Raw genomic sequence first — 22,272 nt, forward strand, 5'->3', positions numbered from 1 at the left:
TTTTGACATAATTATTGATCTATTAACGAAGTTTATATGAGGTATTAATTGATAAAGAACTATGAGAACGAAGTTTATTAATTGACATATTATTAATAAAATACATAATATAACATTCAATTTTATAAATAAATAGTCTAAAAATTTATACACTACGACTTTTAAAATACGTCAATAACTAAATACGTTAATAATAAAGTAAAATATTTAAATAAAAATAAAAATAATATGAATAATTATAATTATACAAAGATATAATTATATGCACTCTATAAATATTTTAAATTCTTACTATAAAGATACAACATGTAATTATAAGAGTAAGAACTTTAATGATTTATAATCTGACTAGCCAAATTAAACTCTTACTACTTAAAAATAAAAATAAATAATAATAAGAGTAATTATAATTAATTATAAGTTATCTATAAAGATTTTAACTACTATTGATATTATTTTTTAATATTTCTATAATTTATCTCTAACAAATTCTATTAAAATAACATTTTTTCAAAATATTCTAATCAATTTGGATTATGTTAAGTTACTTTCGCATGAAACATAATACTATCCGATTTAATTTCTTGTCAAAAAGCTCAACTCCAACCTATTATTTTTTGTATCGAGTTAATGGATCATACTAAAAATTGTTAGCTCTACTTTCAAGTTTCAAATATGTGGCTCTAATGAAAACTCCACTTTTTGCTTGAACTTTACAATTAAAATCTAAATGTCCATTAGGGTTAGATTCGAATCGAACTGAATTCGAACACAGGCAAACTCAGTATCAGCTTGATAACTGTTCATTCGAGCCAAGCCATGACTCAAGCTTGTCGAACGTAATGAAAATGTAGCTCATGTTCGAGCTCGTTGGCTCGCAAGCCTTTAATAAGCCTGACTCGGAATACATACCGAGTCGAGCTACTCGCGAGCCTATAATGAGTTGAAAATCGAATATGTTTCACAATTCGAGCTACTCGGAATAGTCCCTTACATTTAATCTACTTGATCACAATTTTCAGCAATTAAACTAAAATATTTTCGCTGAAAAGAATAAGTTTGGTGTAAGAAACGTAGGAGGCATGCAGAGGGCTATTCAATCATTTTCTTAATTCTTACTCTATTTTAAAATTAAGTTATTTCAGTTAAATTTAAATTTTATTTTATTATAATAAATTGATTATATATTTTTTAAATAATAATATATTATTGTTTTAATATGGTATCGGCCCAATCTTTCTTCGGAAAATAGGCCAAAACACTTACACTGTTTCCCACTCAACCACTGGGCTATAAGGGACAAAAAAATACTTGGTTCCCCTCATCTGACCGAGACAGTTTGCTACCACTTGCTTTATTAATGAGAACTACAATGTTCATCATTCTCTTTCCAAATTTTATCAAACCACCCATGATGGGCAGACAAAATTCTAAACATCACCCCACCTCCAATTTTGTTATTTTTTTAAACAAAAAAATCCTATTTGAGTCAGATATCAATTATATCAAATAAAATAAATTCTAGGTTTACTGATTGCTCTACCTCCAAGTTCAGCATTTTGAAGAGGAGACTGTTTTAGGCTGCATTAATTGTCTTATTTTACTGTTTTGTCTAGCTAAATTATAATGCTAATTGTTAGAATCTCATCCATTGTTCCCTGGAGATTTCCTCTTTGTAGTGGATGCCTTTCATATATTGTACTCTGGCCCATAAATTTATGCATTTCTTCTTCAAAAAGACAATGGACAAATAACAGTTCTGAAGGATAATATTGTCATTAAATTTTTTTTTGAATATATATTATATTATTATATATAAATATATATACATATATATTTATATATTTATATTTTTTATGTACCCTAAATATACCCATGCACCTATTCACCCTGTACGACCCTTTACTCCCCGTATATGAAAGTTGTTGAAAGTGACGTAATAAGACAAGGATGATATTTTTAGAATTAAAAGTAAATTTGTTTATAAAAATAAAATCACTGTACGTTTGCTTAAAAAAGTTTAAACAGGAATTTTTTTATCAGTTTTAATTATTATCCCTGTTTCCTGTGTTTTTCTCTTTTTCTTTTTTTTTTTCGTTTAAATATACCTCGAATATTGCATTCAAGCTATTTGAAGGCATGTAGGTGGAAGCAGAGACTCTAGAGGCATACAAGGGGCGGCATTAGTGGCCAGAAAAAGGTGTTACGTTGCGTTAAGTTATCTCGCGGTTGGTCCAATTTCCAGGTTGGGGCCAAGTTGAGTCAGCAGCACGAGGGTTTTGGACCTTCTGTGTAGGTGGAGTCAGGTTGTTCACATGGCTCGAAAACTAAAATGGTAGAAGTTAAAAAAAAAATTTGTAAATGGGCAATACTATCTTCATATACTCTTCATCATATAATTTATTTTTAATTTAAAATTATATATTAATATAATAATATATCATTTATATATTTAAAAATATATACGTAATTTTTTTTAATAAAATTATGTGTATCTATTTATGTATCCCCATTTTGACACAACTATTGGCCTATTAAAGAAATTTATATGAGGCATTAATTGATGTAGAACTATGAAAATCAAGTATGGGGGAAAAATTGAATTACAGACTCAAAATATTAAAAGGGATTCTCCTTAAAGAATTTTCACTCAATAAGAACACTATATTCATGAAATTTCACTCTAAAGCTATAATATTCTCAAACTTAAAAACTATACAATTAAGTGGGACAAATAAGAGAGAATCAAAGCCCGTTTGGAGCTCTGACAAGCCACTGTAATGCAAGAATTTTTGTACAATAACCTTAACTATAATTAAAAGGGATATAAATATTTTTTTCTTTCTCTTAGGCTAGGCCGACAAACGCCCTTCAAGCGCTTGAGAATCTTGTGGCCACACGTCAATGAGTACGTGTCCTTTTTTGATTGGAAATGAATGGTGTGAGGTGGGGCCCCATTCACAAGTAATTTGGAGGATTATGATTTGTGCAGACACGATTTTCTCGTTGAGGAAATTAATTAACTATTATGATTATCTTAATATTTCTTTAGTTGTTGATAGAAGCGCGTGCGTACCGAAAGGTACAGCAGGAAGTGAACCGATCTATGAGTACGTGTCCTTTGGTCATACTACTAAGCTATTTTTTAGGTACAGTTTGGAAGTGTCATTGTCAATACTAAACTATAAATTTTCTCTGAAAAGGTACAGTCCGAGAAGACCGCCCTTTTGTCTCTAATCTATGTCAGGCACCCTTTGGTCATATAACCATTTTTGGACATTCCTTGGTCATTTTGAAAGATCCCTCCGTCCTTTTGACTGGGTTAACCAGGGAAGGGCCCTTCCCACATTTGAGTCACACTGTAGGGCTGACGTTCTTTGGAGTCATTTGAGAAATTTTTGTCAGCTTGTTCTCATCATTTGAAATCACCGTTACGTTTCTATTTATATGGGTGATTAATTTAAATAATAAAATTATAAATATTTTAATATATAAATAAATTATATTTATATATGATATTATATAATTAAATAATTTTAAATTAATAATAAAATAATATTTAATTATATGATAATATATATATATATAATATTATTTTAATCTAAATTATTATTGATTCATCATCTCTTTAATTTAGTTAAATAATAAAATAATATTTAATTATATAGTATTAAAGTAGGGTCAGAATAAGTCAATGGTTTTAATGGTCCCACATGATCCTTTTGGAATCATTTTAAATGTTGTAAAAAAAAAATTTCTCGTGTACTTTTACTCTCTCCATTGCGTCCACGTGGACCTGTTAATACTGAGCCACGTGGAAAGAACTCTACACGTGGCAATCTATCAGATCTCTTTACCATGAGACATGTCACAGTAGATGAAATTTTACCAGCCAATGAGAAATATCCACGTAGGAATTGACTAGATGAGGATGCATCTCCTCCACAACCTTGTGGGCTTAATCTAAATTGCGATTGACTCATCATCTCCTGCCCCGGGCCCAGCCCGGCCCAACCCCAGCCACTTATTTTTAAATTATTATTTCATTACATATTAATTATTATTTCATCTTCTTATTTGTTTCGCTCGAAAATTATTCAAATTCCTTTTAAAATATCATTAAAAAATTCCCAAATATTAGTTTAAGTGGAACAAAAAAAATAGATTTTATGTATAAAAATATATAAATTCAAATTTTTTTTAACAATATATCAAAATCAAACTTTTAATTTATCTGATTCAATGATTATAAGATCAATCATTAAATCTAATAATTGTCTTATTTGATGTGTTTTGCTTGATCTCAAAAATAACGATCCAACTCAAATAAAATATTTTGATACAAAAAAAAATTATTTTCAAGTGCCTCAATTAGCATTTTCAGTACATGTAATTGTCAAAATATCGTTTGGTCACTCACTTCAACTGGTTGCCATCACTTGCTTAATTAATGATCCATTTCTTATCTGCTCTTTCAAATGTGTGGCTCTCATGAAAACTCCTACACTTTTTGCTCAAACTTTACAATCAAAACCTAGATGTTCATCCTTGTCTTTCAGATTTTCACCAAACTACCCATCATGGGTAGAACAGCAAGTTAAGCTATGGAATCTCAATATTTATTGACTCAAGTTCAACTATATATTTCTAAAAATAAACTTGAATACACATGTTAACGTCTTGTAACATAGGTATACTGAAGTGAGAGAGATTATAACAACATATTGTTAAGGTTGAACTCTGTCAAACGAGATTCTTTATTTAAAAAAAAAATCTATCAAACTTTTATGGGCCTCATTTGGGTGCTTGGATGGTTACAAAAATGTTTTTGTCCCTATAGTTAACATTGATTTCAAGGACTATTGTAAAAAATAAAAGTGAGTATAATTTGGTTTAAACCATAAAATCAAATTAAACTATTTAAAAATTACAATTTTGTTTAGTTTGGTTTAAATTGATATATTTTAGAAAAACAGTTTTTAGTTTATGTTACAGTTTTAGTAATTTTCAAATCGAAATAAATTGTAAACTATATTTTATATATATATGACATCATTTTTTAATAAGCTATTTAGCTTTTTTTGTCATATTTATTTTGTTATTTGTTTTTACATTTATATAATATATATATATATTTCATATTTATTTTATTTGTTTATGTTATGTTCTAAAAAACTATAATTTTATTAATTTTATTAAATAATATATATTTAAGAATAAAAGATTTTTCAGTTTTATTTGAAACCTAAAAAGTTTTGGTTTGGTTTAAAAATTCCCAAACCTAGCTAAGAGAGTACTTCTCCAAATGAGAGGTGTTTCTAATTTGTTTTGTCCAGCCAAATTATAATGCTATTTGCTAGGATTTCATCCATTGCTCCCCGGTGATTTCCTCTTTTTAGTGGATGCTTTCCGGATATTGCACTGTGCCATCTAATTTTATGCATTTCTTCTTCAAAAAGACAATGGATAGATAACACTTTCTGAAGAATAATTTCATTCTCAGTAAAATTATGTGTATCTATTTTATGTATTTATTTTAAATACTCAAATAAGTACACACTAATGTGTATCAATATGTGATTGAGTGATTTTATATTAAAAATAAAATAACACTCAATCACATGATAACACATATAAGTATTACCTATTTATGTATTTAAAATGAGTACAAATAATATTGTTCTTTTATTCTACATGAATTATATTATTCTTTTTCAAATTTTAATAAAACTATATGATCCTACTTTAAGTATATAGATAAGTATACATTTATATATATTATTATATAATTAAAATAAAATAATACTCTTATATATATTATTATATGATTAAAATAAAATAATACTCAATCATATGATTACATATATAAATATGTATCTATTTATATTCACAGAATGGACATATATCACATTGTTTTTCAAATTTTGTCAAAGTCCATCTTATTGGTTTGTAGTTCAAAAGACTTTCATGAGATCACTCTATAGCCCAATTGAGAGTTTATTGGGCCTCTTTTCCTAAGGAATTTGGGTGCAACATGCCAAGGGCTTGTCTTAGAAACCTGCCAGCCATATTTCCAAATTCCAATTCCTGCAATGATTCCTTGCACAAACCAACCACAGCAGCCAAAACTTCCACACAAAAAATCAAAACACAATAATAGATTCAAGATATATAAAAGAGTACATGATTATTCAAATATCTCAATCAAAACAAAAGAGACTAAACTCAATAATAGATTCAATGTATATAAAAAAGTACATATTTGTTCAAGTATCTCGATCAAAACCAAAGCGACTCCAAGAAAACATAAAATGATCAGCCGGCAATCAAGGTGTCTCTTCCTCCCCTCACCCACACCAATCCCTCTTTTTGTGTTATCTTAACTAATCTAGTCATTGCACCATCTTATAATAACCTTCTATCGAAATTCTTATTTTTCGTCCTATGTACCCACATGATAAATGACATAATAGTTTGCCCATGTGATTTTGATTTATATAGACCTAATATTGAATATTCAATTAGGTGTACATGATATATCATTATGTGATTAGATGTTACTTTATTTTAAATTCAAAATCATTCAATTACATTATGAGTTGATATATTATTTAGGTACTCAATTAAACACTTAAAACTTGGTGCAAATAATTTCTTTGATAGGTTACTGTTAAAAATAAATTATGTGTCTTGTAAAAAAAAATAATCATAAATGAAATAGAAGAGATACAATTGTTCATATTAATCATATTATACAAAAGGCCAAAAGACTTATTGTTACCTAAGGTTCAGTGTATTCTTAAACTCTCACTTGTAAAGTTTTAAAAACTCAAATACTCACATTTTAGTTAAGTTTTTGTGTTAAGGTTAAGGGTAAAAATATCATTTAGTTAAAAATATTTAAAAAAACTAAAATTTTATCACATTTTTCTTCCTTAGTTTACAAAACTAATAATTTTTCTCCACCCAAAATTTGAAAAGTGACAATTTCTTCCTTATAATTTTTCTCTCCTTCTCTTTGATAACTATCTCATTTCCGATCGTCAATCAATCTTCCTAAATCTCTTTTCTAGTGTCAATGGTCTCCTTTCCACCATCTTCATTCCCCTTCTCTCTTTGTCCTCCTACCTTCTCCTATCGAATCTTTATCTAAGACAAAGACCATTCGTCTTCATTGATGGTAGAGGAGGGAGATAATAGAAACCAAAAGGGAGAGAGAAGCAAAGGGGGAGAGAGAATATGACCAGAGATGACGAGGTTCATCGGAAAGTGATGATAGAAAAAATAAAACCCTAGAGAGGGGAAATACAACTTTTCAAAATAGTAATAGAGAAAAATTGTTAGGTTTTTAAACTAAGAAAGAGAAATGTGATTAAATTTTAGTTTTTTAATATTTTTAATTGAATGACATTTTTACCATTACTCTTAACTAAGAATTTTAACAAAATGAAGGGTATTTGAGTTTTAAAATTTCACCTTTAAGAGTTTAAGAATACAATAAACCTTGGGTGAGATTAAGTCTTTTGGCCTATACAAAATGAAATAGTATAAGCCAAAGGTTGTGACCAAGATGAATAAGTGCTGACAATTGACTTAAGTTATGAACTCCTTTTTAATTGTTGCGTTAATTATTATTTGATATAAAAATCCGATTTATTAGCAAAGAGAAAAACATATTTAATCATTACTATTCCTGAACTGTTAACCTCCCCAAATTTGAGAGTTACTTGGGGCGAGCATTTTCAGGGAATTTGCCGTCAGGCTTCTGTGTGGGCCGTGGCATCAGCCACTTCAGGGGTTCTTCCGCAAGGAGCCTAAAGCTTGTAACTTTCCACTGAAACTGTTTTTACTTTATTTGTGTTTTATTGTTTCCGTCTCTAGACTTTTTCACCTTATATACCTTTTTTTTAATTTTTTTTATTGTTATCTTCTCTTGGTTTATTAATTTTAACAAAACCCCTTTATCACTTTGATGTTTGAGTGATTGATTTCAAGGACTATTGTGAAGATGAATGTTATTTCAATTTTCTACTGAAACTTGTAACGTTTAGGTTGATTCTGCGGTTTTACTGGCTTGTGTCAAGAGAACTGAGAGATAGTTTTTCTCTAAATGTGATATAGTTTCTAAATTTAGTCTTTGTTTAGCTAAATTATATTGCCAATTTTTAGGATTTCGTCCATTGTTCTTTCGTGATTTTCCCTTTATGTCGGTTGCTTTTCATGCCTTGCAAAAAAAAAAAAATTGGACAGATAATAGTTTTTAAGAATGATATTGAAAAATTTTCCCTTTGATTATGTCAAATGTGGCCTTATCTCTACCAGTTACATTGTGTACATAATATGAGTACTCGAGCAAAAATCGAGCAAGATCAGCTCAAGGTGAGCTTGCAGTAATCGATAGACTTAGTGAACTGCCATGGGCTATTTTGGACAACATCCTTGTTCGTCTACAGATAAAGGAGGCTGTGACAACAAGCATCTTGTCTAGAAAATGGAGATATAGATCGGTTGACCTTTCGAAGCGGCTCTTTGATGTGGTCTCAAACCGTGCCCTTCGAAATTCTCCATATACAAGAGGTCTCTACTACATTTTTAATGTTCTGCTATCTCATTGTGGCAATATACAGCTTTGCAACACCTTCCCAGAAAAGTTCTCCGATCTTCAGACCTGGATACATTATCTTGCAAGAAACGGTATCAGGGAATTCACTCGAGTATGTTTGCACCGCAATCAATTTTGCAAACTTGTATAAGTTACCAGCCTGCATATGGTCTTGTAAACATCTGACCCATTTGCCACTCCGTCAATATGAATTACCACAACCTCCTTGTGCTTCTAAAGGTTTCCGAAATCTTGTCAGTCTCAAACTTTATGGGAAGATTAATTATATACAATTGCTTGAAAATTTTATCTGCAATCACCCCGTTCTACAGACATTGTTACTTAATGGTCTGCAAAATTCAGCTTGTTTTAGTATTCAGGCCCCAATGCTAAAACAGGTTGCTCTCCAAGGAAAATTGGGGCTATCATTCTGAAAAATTGTTCAGTCCTCGCAGAGGTCACCTTAGTTATCACTTCCAATGAGTTTGCCAGCGTTGAATGTCAAGATCAAGGAAGGATTTACAATTTGGTAGAGTATCTCAGTCAACTATCTGCTCTGAAAATACTTCTAAGTTTCTGATTTTTCCCTCAAGGTAAAAATATGATTCCTAAACAATTGCAGTATTCTGTATTTCCTCTTATATTCAACTGCTTTATCTTTTATTAAACGTATTGTACATTATCCTACTCTTCAGATTCTTTATGAATTTGATCTTAGAATTGGCTAATGCGGGATTTTTCAGACATTGCTTATGCTATATCCAACCATTTGAAGATTCTTTCTCTCGATGAAATGTGCTTCAACGATCATGATCAGACCGAGGCTACTTTCAAAGTTCTCGAACTCTCTCCAAACTTACAAGAGCTTCAGATCTCAGTAAGTTTGTGACATCATTTTCCATATATTTTCTTATCTTTCGTGCCTTTCCATCTTGTTTGCTGATATCCACACGAATCCTATTGCTGTATTTAGATTTGAAGCGGAAAATATTGAAGGCAAGCTTTTGAATTTCCGCAAGCACAAAATCAATCAAGCTACTGTTTTGGCCAACTTCAGATTGTGATGATTCATCTAGGAGATTCTCTTTCAATTCCCAGTAACCAGGGTCCTGAATTGGAATTTATTAAGTTCCTACTTAACCATTCTCCCATCCTTGACAAAATCATGATTTTGAATGATGAGCATAGAGATAAATTTAATTTAAGGTTTATGAAAGAAATACTGTCAATCAATTTCACACTAAGTTTGAGCTGTGTTCAAGAGTGCTGAGGCTTTCCTACTGCTAAGATTTAGTTAAAGAAAACAAAAAAAAAAAAACTAAACCCTAGGTTATGAGCTTGAGCCGGAGATGAGAGAGAGAATAAACGAAAAGGGAAGAGAATTTTAGAAGAGTGAAGAAAACGGCGTTTTATTAAAAATAAACAGCTCAACCAAAATACAGATGTTTTCGCAGGTTTTTATAGGCAAAGGGCAAGATTACACTTTCACGGCTCAATTAATTTAACATGCACAAAAGAAAGCAAAAAAATGTGACACAACTTACAAAAATTACAGCATGCATTTAACCTCCACAGACAGTGAAATGATTAAGATTTCTTTTCAAACAGAAAGACTTTAGTACATAGACCTAAACAGAACACACCAGTTTACAGTAGATCTTGAATGATGCATGACAGAGCATAACAACCACAGTAAGCTTAAGCATGTAGTAAACAGGATTGAAATATTGTCACAAGAACTCTCAGTAGCAGGTTACAACAAATCAGATCTAAGCCAAAAACAAATTATACATGCAATATTTTGAACAAATCAGGATGAGCAGTAACATAGACTACTAGATCTACATATTGAAAGTCAAAACCGTAGACTAAACATTGTGAACAAATCATCCAAGATCATGGAACAACGATACATCACAATTGATGAAAAAAAAAGTTGTAGATCAACTCAAGTAACGTACAGATCTATGAAGTTATAACAAGAACTCTTAATAAAAGTCCACATCAAGGTTAGATCAAAACAACATAAGGCTATGCAAACATTATCTAAACCAATATATGATGAACAGTCACAGAAATTGCAGTTTATAACTCAAAAATAGCAGATCTGAAGACAAAATATCAGAATAAAGCACCAACAGATCATATATACTACAGATCTACACATATAGAATCCGATCTAAACTAAACAGTAAAAGGAGCCAAAATCAAACAACAAAACACAACTACTTTCAAGATAACTAAGGAACAGACGGTGAGAGAGATACTGACCACGAGCTTCCACAAGATTGGCTTTCGAATCAGCGTTACCTTTCGTCGCCAGGACACATGACGTTGGTCCGGTGCTCTGATACTATGCTGAGACTTTCCTATTGGTAAGATTTTGTTAAGAAAACAAAAAAAAAAAAAAACTAAATCCTAGGTTACGAGCTTGATCCATAGATGAGAGAGATTAAACGAAAGGTAAGAGACTCCTAGAGGCTTGAAGAAGAAGGCGTTTTACAGGTTTTTATCGGCAAGGGGCTTGGAAATTTACAAAAAGACAGGGCAGCACAGAAATATTACAAGTTGTCACTAGGCGCAGGCACATTACAAAAATAGCACTTTCACCCTTACTATAATAGCCAAAATTAACGGATTGATAAGTATTTAAGTTTTCAAAAGTTAGCGGGAGTGGCTGGTTTTCACTATGCCTTGGGTGGGAATTAGTTATTTGGCTTGAATCAATAGACATATGTTTTCTTTCCAATTTTGAATTGAAATATGTTGCCTTAAACAAGTTTAACCCTTTTTAGTTTTTACCATCGCCATCAGTCAAGCTACAAGATCAAAAACACAAAAAAAAAAAACCTCAAAAGATAGAAGAAAAATGAAAAAAAGAACTCTAGAGTTATAGAGATGCAGAAAAGAGAAGATGAAAATACTAAATAGAAGATGAGAGAGATTTTTATTTTCGTTCATAATAAAAAACTAACGGAAGTCCTTACATTTAACCTACTTTATTACAATTTTCAGCAATTAACATCAAAGCCCCGCCCTCATGTATTTCACTTCTTTTGGTTTTGTTTCTGCCTGTACCCGACTTAAAGTGAATGTTCGGACCCTTGGCACAAGCGGGATGATAGACTGAAAGACGGTGACCACGTAGCCGCCTTGGCGACAGCTCTCCTGATACATAACTCTGCTACTTTGCAACAATAGAAAGAAATTCTGAAATCTTCTAATCATACTCTACTCTCATCTGAAAACAGCATCTTCCTGTCACGTTAGACAAATATCCAAAATAAGTGAACCTAATCGATCAAAGGAGATTAATTTGCTACATAAATGGATACAATTTTATTTATATTAATAGCAATCCGGCTTTCTTAAGAAAGTCTCAGTCTCACTATATATCGCATTCCAAGCAAGTAGTGCAATCGTCCCAAAATTCCAAGCAAGTAGTGCAGTTGTCCCAAAAGCGAATGAAGCAAGCCCCGGTACGAAGCAGAAGTCTCCAGCATTCCATGCTAATTCAAAACAGGACCAAAATTAGAATAAAACTCAGAAATACATTGTGGGCAGGGAAGAAAAGAAATATGACGTACCATTTATCGCAACAACTGCGTCGAGGTGAGGCAATTGGGGTAGCTTCACCAGACCCACTTGGAGGGTTCTGAGTCGGTGGTGGAGTGAGGACATTTGGTGGCGATGAGGTCGCTGCCATCGGAGCTTGGAGTGACCAACTTTGAGGCTGTTGAGGCTGTGGTGAAGAGGGGGAAGAGCTTGGTTAAATACATACAACTGGCTGATACCGTGGCCCCAGTATTAGAGGAAAATAAAGTATTGTCTAAAACGTCCAGTCGGGGTCGAAAGCGATGTACTTACTTTTTTATTCTGATCTGATCTTGTCGGGATCGAAAGAGTTTCACGCGCACGTAAAAATAAATCAAATATTTTTTAAAATATTAAAGCTATTTTTTATTATTTTTATATAAACTCCTATTTACATATATTTTTTATTTCATTTAAACATTCATTTTTATTTTTATTTTTATTCAATATTTAATATTATAGATTTGTTTGAAAAAAAATTTGTATTTTTGAATTCAAATAAAAAAATTAGTTCATAAGAAAAAGATATTTATACAAATCTTAACTTAAAATTTAATTTTATTTGTTAAATCTAATTCGCATATTATTTCAAAGAGACATTTAAATATTTAATCATTTCCTTTATATTTATACTAATCATTTCTTTTATAGGTCATATTTTAAAAAAATAACATTTCCTCCCTAAGATTTAGTTTTCAAACTCCGACGTCATTGTTGGGAGTCTTTCCATCCCAAAACTTTTTTTTCCTTTAATGATCTCTCTCTTTTCAATTGGACTCTCGATCGGTGTCAAATCAAGCTAGGGAGGCAAAAAGCTTTATCAAAAAAACAAAATTCTTTAACTTCCCAAAAGAAGATATATAGGAAAACGATCATCTTTTCAAATGAAGATGAGATCTTTCTCTTCGTTTTTTCAACTTAATTCGATGCCTATTAGGCATTCAGTTGAGAGAAGAGAGATCACTAGATCATCCAATATTATTTAAGTAATAATATATTCACTTAGTGTAGAAAATTTTTTCTAAATAAATTTAATATGATCCCATGATTCTTTGGATAATATCGGTCAGAAAGACAATCTCACTCCAATTCCCACCCAGCGACAGATACAATTTGGTTTGGATCTTCTGTTTGCCCACATCGCCAGAAAACAAAAACTACAGTGGCCAAACAACTTCTTTGTTAACGGGCAATTCTATCTTTATATACTTTTGGCTATATAGTTAGATATTCAATCAAAATATATATACAATTTTATTTTTAATAAAATTATATGTATTTATTTTAAATACATAAATAGATATATATTTATGTATATTATTATGTGATTAAATAATTTTAAATTAAAAATAAAATAAAATTTAATCATATAATGACAAACATAAGTATGTACTTATTTGGGTACTTAAAGTCCTTTTTAATAAAACTATATATATCAATTTTAAGTACATATTTATATGTATCATCATATAATTGAGTGATATTAAATTAAAGATAAAATAAAACTCAATTTATGTGATAATGTATATAAGTGTGTATTTATTTATGTATTTAAAATATGTATGTATAATATTATTCTAATTGAAAAAAAATCTAATTAACAGATTATTATTTTAAAAAATGCATAAACAACAATAAAAATTTAAGATTTTTCATATATATTTTATTATATATTTTTTTAAAATATATTAACTTATATTATAAAAAATATATTATATTATTTAATATATTTATTATATTATATTAAATTAATATATTTTATAATATATATAACTTTTTAGCGGTATGTTATATCACATCATACATTTATGTATGTGTGTGTGTGTGTATATGGAGGGCGATCCGAGCAAGTTTTGTTCTTTCTCAGAGGCGTTGGCCAATAAAAGCTTGTGTGTATATGGAGGGCGATCCGAGCAAGTTTTGTTCTTTCTCAGAGGAGGTTGGTCAATAAAAGCTTGGATTATTAGAGGCTACACCTGCCCAGACGGTGACAGACTGTTGCTTATTGTTCGGCAAACCTTTCATCCTTCGATCTTTCAAACCTGTGTCGCACTTGTCAACAAGTCCTTGCAGCATCTTAATGGCCACTTGGCAATCATAGGTGGTTCAGTTTTCATTGGCTTGTGCACAATTTGTCAGTCGAGCTTGAATACTAAGAATATCCCCTGTTTCTTCGTCAGGAGATGAGACTTGGAATGTTTTTACCTTCTGCATCAAATATTATGCTACAAATAAAAATTAGAAAGAGTATAATTTAATTTAAATCATAAAATTAAATTAAATTATTTAAAAATTATAATTTATTTAAAGTTAAACTGATAAATTTTTAAAAAATAATCTTCTATTTGAATTACAGTTTAAACAATTTTTAAACCAAACCAAACCGTAAATCTTTTTTTTAATATATATATATGAAATTATATTTAACAAAATTTTTACAGTTATATATATATATATATACACACATACACAGAGAGACATACATACACACATGCAGAGACATAATATTTTCTCGAGCATGTACACATTTTTTTATACACAAATATATACATACATTGATGTATTATCATGTGATTAAATGTTACTTTATTATCAATTTAAAATCAATAAGCCATATTATGACATATTCATGTGTATACACATAGTTTTATTGTATTTAGGCTGAAAAACTTGTTCTCACCCAAGGTTAAGTATAATTTCAAACTCATACATTCTAATTTTTAAAAACTTAAACTCCCGTCCATGAGCAAAATTATGTTAAAAAACTCAATTTAAGTTAAGAGCAAAATCGTTATTTAAGAAAAAATTTAAAAAAACTAAAGTTTTATTATATTTTTTCCCCTTTCCGTCAGTTTGAAGATATAATAATTTTTCCCATTTAAAGTTTGAAAAGTGGCAATTTTCCCTTTAAATTTTTGAAACAATCGTCAGTAATGATGAAATTCACTATCTCTAGCCACGTTGCCTTTCCCTCTAGGCTTATCTCCTTCTGTCGATTTGTTTTCACCATCGATGACATTGATTTCCTCCGATGATGACTAAATTGTCTTTGTCGAAGTATCATTATCTTGGATAAAGACGATTTCATCTTCATTAGGAAAAATTAGTATCGTCGATGGGTGGGGTTTGATGCACAGAAGGAGATAAACTAGGAGGGAGAGCCAACACAGCCAGAGAGGATGAACTTTGTTATCTCTGACAATGGTTTTAAAATCATAGGGGAAATTGCAACTTTTCAAGCTTTGGCTGGAAAAAAACATTAATTTTCAAACTTTGGGGGGGGGGGGGGGGGGGGGGGGGGGAGATGTAAAAAAACATTAGTTTTTTAAATTTTGTTATTAAATGACGGTTTTGTCATATACTTTAATTAAAACTTTTAATAAAATTTTACTCAAGAGTGAGAATTTGTGCTTTTGAAAGTTGGAAGGTATGAGTTTAGAATTACACTTAACCTTGGGTGGGAATAAGTCTTTTGGCTTTGTATTTATTTTACATATTTATATTATGTTCTAAAAACCTCTAATTCAATTAATTTTATTAAATAAAATACATTTAAAAATGAATAATTTTAAAAATTAAAATCGTAATCTAAACTAGACTAAACTATAATTTTTTAAATTTTGTTCGGTTCAAAACTTAAAATGATTTAGTTTGGTTTGAATAATTTTTTAACCATTTTTTATTTTAGTTTGACTTAAAAAAAAAAAAAACTCTCAATCCATACTAAATCAGACCATGCCTTCTGGATTATTTTAAGGCATCATGGGGCGATACAATTTGTATCTCCTGTGAAACTGATTGAAATATGCAGTCATGGGTTTGCAAATATGATCGCATGATTCTTTAGCCCAGTGGACCTTCATGACATGAATCTATAGCCCAATGGAGAGTTTGCTTAGCCTCTTTTTATAAGGGATTTGGGTACATACGTATGCCAAGAGCATGTGCTAGAAACCTGCCAGCCATGTTACCAGATTCAAATTCCTGCAATGATTGCTTGCACAAACCATAGATTCAACGTATATAAAAGTGTACGTAATATTTCAAGTATCTCAGTCAAAACCAAATTGACTTCACAACAAGGGGAATCACTTCCTTCTCACAATGTTTTCCTCATGCGTTTGTCACCCCTTTCTTTGTTAGCTCTGAATTTTTAGCCCACTTTACTTTAAATCACCTTTAATTTGCACATGTCTCTCTTTTTATGTTGCCGTAACTAATCTAGCCATTACACCATCTTCTAATAATTTTCTGCCAACATTCTTATGTTTCCTCTTATATACCTACATGATGAATGACAAAACAGTTTACTTAATATTATGTGAGTCCTATTTTAAGTATCTAATTAGATATTTAAAATTAAATATATATATTTTTATTAATAGATTAATATTAAAAATAAATTATGTGCCTAATAGAAAAGAAATAATCATAATAAATGAAATAAAAGAGTTACAAGTGTTCATGTTGATCATATAATACAAAATGAAGTGGTACAAGCCAAAGGTTGTGACCAAAATGAATAGATGCTTACCATTGATTGAAGGTATGAACTCTTTTTTAATTGTTGCGTTAATCTACTTTATTTCTTGGTTACCCATTATTTGATATGAAAAATTGATTTATTAGCAAAGAGAAAAACATATTTAATAATTAATATTCCCTACTGTTGACTTACCCAAATTTGAGCGTTACATGGGGCAACTGTTTTTAGGGAATTTGCCGCCAGGCTTCTGTGTGGGCTGTGATTTATAGTTTCTGTCTCTAGACTAAGTTTTCAGCTTTTATACGATTTTTTTCTTAATAGTGATTGTTACTGTCTCTAGGGTTATTATTTTTAACGAGAACCCTTTACCTTCTTGATGTTAGAGTGATTGATTTCAGGGACAGTTATGAAGATGACTGTTAGTTCAATTTTCTATTCAAACTTGTAATGTTTTAGGTTGACTCTGCTGTTTTACTGGTTTGTATCATGAGAACTGAGAGATAATTCCTATGTAAATGTGATGTAGTTTCTAAATTTAGTTTTGTTTAGCTAAATTATATTTTTCTAATTGCTAGGATTTCATCCATTGTTCCTGTTGATTTTCCCTTTGTGGTGGATACTTTTCAAATCTTGCAAAAAAGACAACCCGACAGATAATCGATTTTAAGAATGATATTGCCTTTGGAATGCCATTGAAAAAATTTTCCCTTTGATTATGTCAGATGTGGCTTTATCTCTACCAGTTACAATGTGCAGATACTATGAGTACTCGAGCGAAAATCGAGCATGATCAGCTCAAAGGTGAGCTTACAGCAATCGATAGAGTCAGCGAACTGCCTTGGGGTATTTTGGACAACATCCTTGGTCGTCTACAGATGAAGGAGGCTGTGAGAACAAGCATCCTGTCTAGACATTGGAGATATAAATGGGTTAACCTTTCAAAGCTGCTCTTTGACGTGGTCTCTAACCGCGCTGTTTGGAATTTTCCAAAACCAAGTGCGTCGAATACCACATTTTCAATGTTCTGCTATCTCATTGTGGCAATATACACACCTTTAAGCTTTGCAACACCTTCCCAGAAAAATTCTCCAATCTTCAGACCTGGATATGTTATCTTGCAAGAAACGGTATCAGAGAATTCACTCTTGAGTATGCTTGTGCAGCAATTGATTTTGCAAACTTGTTTAAGTTACCAGCTTGCATATGGTCTTGTGAACATCTGACCCATTTGCAACTCCGTCAATATGAATTACCACAACCTCCTTGTGCTTCTAAAGGTCGTTTCAGAAATCTTGTCAGTCTCAATCTTTATGGGAAGCTTAATGATATGCAGTTTCTCGAAAACTTGATCTGCAACTGCCCTGTTCTACAGATATTGATGCTTAATGGTCTTCAAAATTTAGCTTATTTAAGTATTCAGGCTCCAAAGCTAAAACAGGTAGATCTCCAAGGAAAATTTGGGGCTCTCATTCTTAAAAGTTGTTCAGTCCTTGCAGAGATCACCTTAGTCATCACTTCAGATGAGTTTACCAGCGTCGAATATCAAGATGAAGGAAGGATTTAACATTTGGTACACTATCTCAGTCAATTATCCAGTCTAAAAGGACTTAAAGTTTCTGGTTTTTACCTTAAGGTAATCAAGACCTGAATCTGAAACTTTGGAATTTTGCCAAAATAAAAATACAATTCCTTAACATTTGCAGTATTCTGTTTTTCCTCTTATATTCAACTGCTTTATATTTTATCTCATAGATATATGTTTCAACGATCGTGATCAGACCAAGGCTACTTTCAAACTTCTTAAACACTTCGCAAACTTACAGGAGCTGCAGATCTTTGTAAGTTTGTGACATCAATGTTCATATATCCTCTTGTCTTTCATGCCATTCCATCTTGTATGTTGATCTCCAAAATAAATCCTGTTGCTGTATTTAGATTCGAAGCAGAATTCAAGACAATCTTCCAAATTTCTGCAAGCACAAAATCAATCAAGCTACTGTTTTAGACAACTTCAAATTGTGAAGATTCATCCAAGAGATTCTGTTTCAATTCTCAGTAACCGGTGTCCTGAATCGGAATTTATCAAGTTACTACTTAACCATTCTCAAAACTAGAAAAAAAGGTAATTTTAAATGAAGAAGAGCATAGAGATAAATTTAATTTAAGGTTTAAGAAAGAAATATTGTTATTTAAAAGGAGTTCCCCAGTAGTGAAAATTACATATTGTCCAGTGTCCTCACTGCCATGGTACAATAAAATCAATCGATGATGACTCGATGTTCTTCATTTTGTTAGTTGGGGCTGCAAGGTTTTGAGGCTTTTGATTTAGGGTGTCAGGTTTTGAAGACTGGTGAGTATCGCTCAGCAAGAAGTCTTTTAATGTTTTAATGGCCGCTTGAGGACGACAATAGATGGTTTAGTTTGCATTGGCTTGAACATTATTCTAAACTTGGAGTTTGAATTGTAGAATATTCTATGTTTCTTCAACAGAAGATGAGGAGATTAGAGTTATGCTCTGCATTAGTTAAAATTGATTGATGTGTAGTTTGTATGTTCAGTGAAATTGATTGATGTGTAGTCAAGCACATTGTTCTGGCTTTGCACTTTTTCTCTGTACTTGCACATTGATGCATAACTAAGGAAATTCAAGTCTGGAAAAATTGAAATACATGCTCAAATTTTAGGAGGGCTTCTCCAACTCTCTTTCAAAGGGGGAAAATTATCTTAGTCTTTTATATGGTTCACCTTGGGCCTGACAGCGGAGTATCGATCTGACGAGGCAAATTCATAGGGTTTGCATTTGGTTCCATTCGCTCTATGGAAAGCTTCCCATTGCTCTGCAAGTCCATCACCTTCAAGCATTTGAATTACTTCAGACATTTTTTGTCTATGTCTTAAAAGGTATTGGGTGCACAATAGAGCCACTTGAACTATCTCTTCAAGCTCAATTCTGTCATGGTTGCTTTTCAAATCCTTGTCTACAAGTATTTCAAGTTTCTTTTCCTGATGAATTTTCCTTAGCTAAAATCATTAACAAGTGTCACTCAAGATACTGATAAATATAAGCATCTTAAGAATTTAAGAAGAAGCAAGTGGATAAAGAAGTTTGAACTCACCCAATCAAGCATTTCTCCTTTCTGATTAGTTGCCTTCCCAAATTCTATCGCTCTGTAGCCGGTTATTAATTCTAGCAGAAGAATATCAAATCCAAAAACATTTGTTTTCTCAAGATTTATTGGTTTGATAGTTGAACTTTGTTCTAAAAGGATGATCGAACTCTACCAAATGAGATTCCTTGAGACAAAAATTTCTTCAAACCTTTCAGGTACCCATTTGAGTGCTTGGATATACTTTTGTGAATGTGAAAGAACATTTCATATCTATGCTTGTTAATGGTTATTATATCATTTTGAACAAACTCGTTCATGGAGGTGTGCTACTTTGTTTATAACTATCGATCATACCAAGTGGTAAAAATGAAAATTTGTGACTTATAGTATCTATATCAACTTTATTTAATGTCAAATTAACAAAAATAAAATTAATTTTATATGATCCTTTGACTCTATGTGAGGACTCAATGTTATAAAAATGTTTTTATCTCTAGGGTTAACGTTTTTAACAAAAACCCTTTGAGCTTTTATGTGAAAGACGTGGATTTCAAACAATGATTTTAAAATTAGACTGGTGATCAAATCGATTATTTTACTGGTTTATAATTCAACCGGTTTGATCGAGAACCAGTTGGTTCAACTTATTATCAAATTATAATAATACAATTTTATTTAAAAATTTGTAAAAAATAAAATTAATCAGGATACCCACGCTTATGAAAATTAGAACATATCTTTTTTAAAAAGTAAAATTATTCATTTGATTTTAATGAAATAATTAAAATAAAAAAATATCTAAATATCATATACAGAAAAAAACATAATTCTGTAAGTTATTGTCTATAGAAGATATTTTAATAGATATGAGATACTTTTTTTTCTTTTTTTTAATTTTATTTTTGAATTTATTTTTCCTTACAAACCTTTAAAAATTCATCCAATCTAGTAAAAAAAAATCAAATTACTCAAAAATAATTAAAATTTCAAAAAATATCCTAAATTTGGGTCAAACCCTATTCTACCGATTTTGATCGATTCATTGGTTTGATCGAGTCAATGAATAAACCATTTTTTAATGTTAACCTAACTAGATTTAAAATCGATTCCCGGTTCAACTGATTGAACCAGCTAATTTGATCTAGTTTTAAAATCAGTGATTTCTTGCACTCTGGTAAACATCACATCACCCCAACTTCAACTTTATAATTGTGAAGTAGAGCATTCAGGCAGTGGGTCGGGTTAGGCCCATATAGTAATGGGCCTTTAGGCCAGGTCAGCTCATATATTTTTAAAAGTTGAAAGCTCGACCCTATACATATAGGGTTACGCTGACTCATTTAAACAATTTTTTTTATAAAAATTTTAATTAAAATTTTTAAATATAAATTATTTTTTAATTATTAAAATAGAGGATAATATCTCCAATATTTTATTTATAATTTCTCATTTGTGGCAGAGAAATATTGTGGTTATATGATAAAAAATATTATAAATTTATAATATAGTACAAATAAATTAATTTACATATTGTATAAATTAGAAACATAAATAATATATATATATATATATATATATATATATATATATATATATATATATATATATATATATATATATATATATATATATATATATATACTAAGCGATTTATCTACTCATTTTTAACATACAAATCTTTGAATTCTTTTGATATTAGATTCATTTGTAATATTTTGTAATGATAAAATTAAAATGAAAATGAAATCATAAATACAAAAAATTATTATTTGTGAATTCAGATAGTTTTTGAAAGAAAGTTTATGAGAGAAAATAAGATTGAGAATATAATAAAAGAATTAAGATTGAGAGAAATTGAAATTGAATAAGAGTTTAATTGGGTTATACAGAGAAAAATAAGTAAATAAAAAATTTTTAAAAATAAACTTAAAGGCTTTTGCTTTGGTAGAAGGGCAAAACCCTTTCTGCCACCTGCTCTTTGATTTTTATTTTTATTTTTATTTTTTAAATAGTGACGATTAGATCGAATTGATTCATGGGTTTAATATTAAAATTTACGGCCTAATCTGAAAGGCCTATGGATCAAGCCCAACACACTTTAGTGTTGAGTTAGGCTTTGTTGAATTAAATTTTAAATTTGTATTTTAGATTGAGCCCCAATTTGATGTGATCTAATTAGCATATCTAAGAGCATTAATTGTCACAGGAAAATGTATATGTGCTGTGAACTTGATGATTGGAGCTGAATGTTGTGAGTTGGGGCCCCATTCACAATTAAAGATTAAGAGAAACGATTTTCTTGTCAAGGAAATTAATTACTGTTAATGATAATTATTATGATTATCTTTTTACTTCATTATTGATGCAAGTGTGCCTAAGGTGGAAAAGAAAAAAGAAGAGGGGAATGAATTAATACTTCAAAGTGCCTCTCCCCCTTTTAATCTCTTAAAACTTTCTCTTCCTCCTTTTTCCTTTAAATG

At 30.6% G+C, this 22,272-nt stretch overlaps 1 protein-coding gene and 1 long non-coding RNA gene across 2 annotated transcripts; one reads left to right on the forward strand and one right to left on the reverse strand.

Moving 5' to 3' along the window:
* Positions 1-8,272: 8,272 nt before the first annotated feature.
* LOC123205940 lies at positions 8,273-11,071 on the reverse strand. The gene is made up of 2 exons (XR_006499918.1): positions 10,874-11,071; positions 8,273-9,755 (listed from the first exon to the last, which is right to left on the reverse strand). It is a non-coding gene; the product is annotated as an uncharacterized LOC123205940 (long non-coding RNA).
* Positions 11,072-17,443: 6,372 nt separating this feature from the next.
* On the forward strand, positions 17,444-18,246 carry LOC123205929 (F-box/FBD/LRR-repeat protein At1g13570-like). The gene is made up of 2 exons (XM_044623006.1): positions 17,444-17,809; positions 17,872-18,246. The coding sequence occupies exons 1-2, from the start codon at positions 17,444-17,446 to the stop codon at positions 18,244-18,246; spliced, it is 741 nt and encodes a 246-aa protein (XP_044478941.1).
* Positions 18,247-22,272: the final 4,026 nt, after the last annotated feature.

This window comes from Mangifera indica, unplaced genomic scaffold (genome assembly GCF_011075055.1).
Source record: "Mangifera indica cultivar Alphonso unplaced genomic scaffold, CATAS_Mindica_2.1 Un_0020, whole genome shotgun sequence".
Classification (NCBI taxonomy): domain Eukaryota; kingdom Viridiplantae; phylum Streptophyta; class Magnoliopsida; order Sapindales; family Anacardiaceae; genus Mangifera; species Mangifera indica.

Bases quoted from the DNA above. Each gene is read 5' to 3' on its own strand.
- LOC123205929 (XM_044623006.1), top strand. From the start codon at position 17,444: ATGAGTACTCGAGCGAAAATCGAGCATGATCAGCTCAAAGGTGAGCTT. The intron at 17,810-17,871 runs GTATCAGAGAAT...AACTTGTTTAAG, and splicing joins ATGTTATCTTGCAAGAAACG to TTACCAGCTTGCATATGGTC.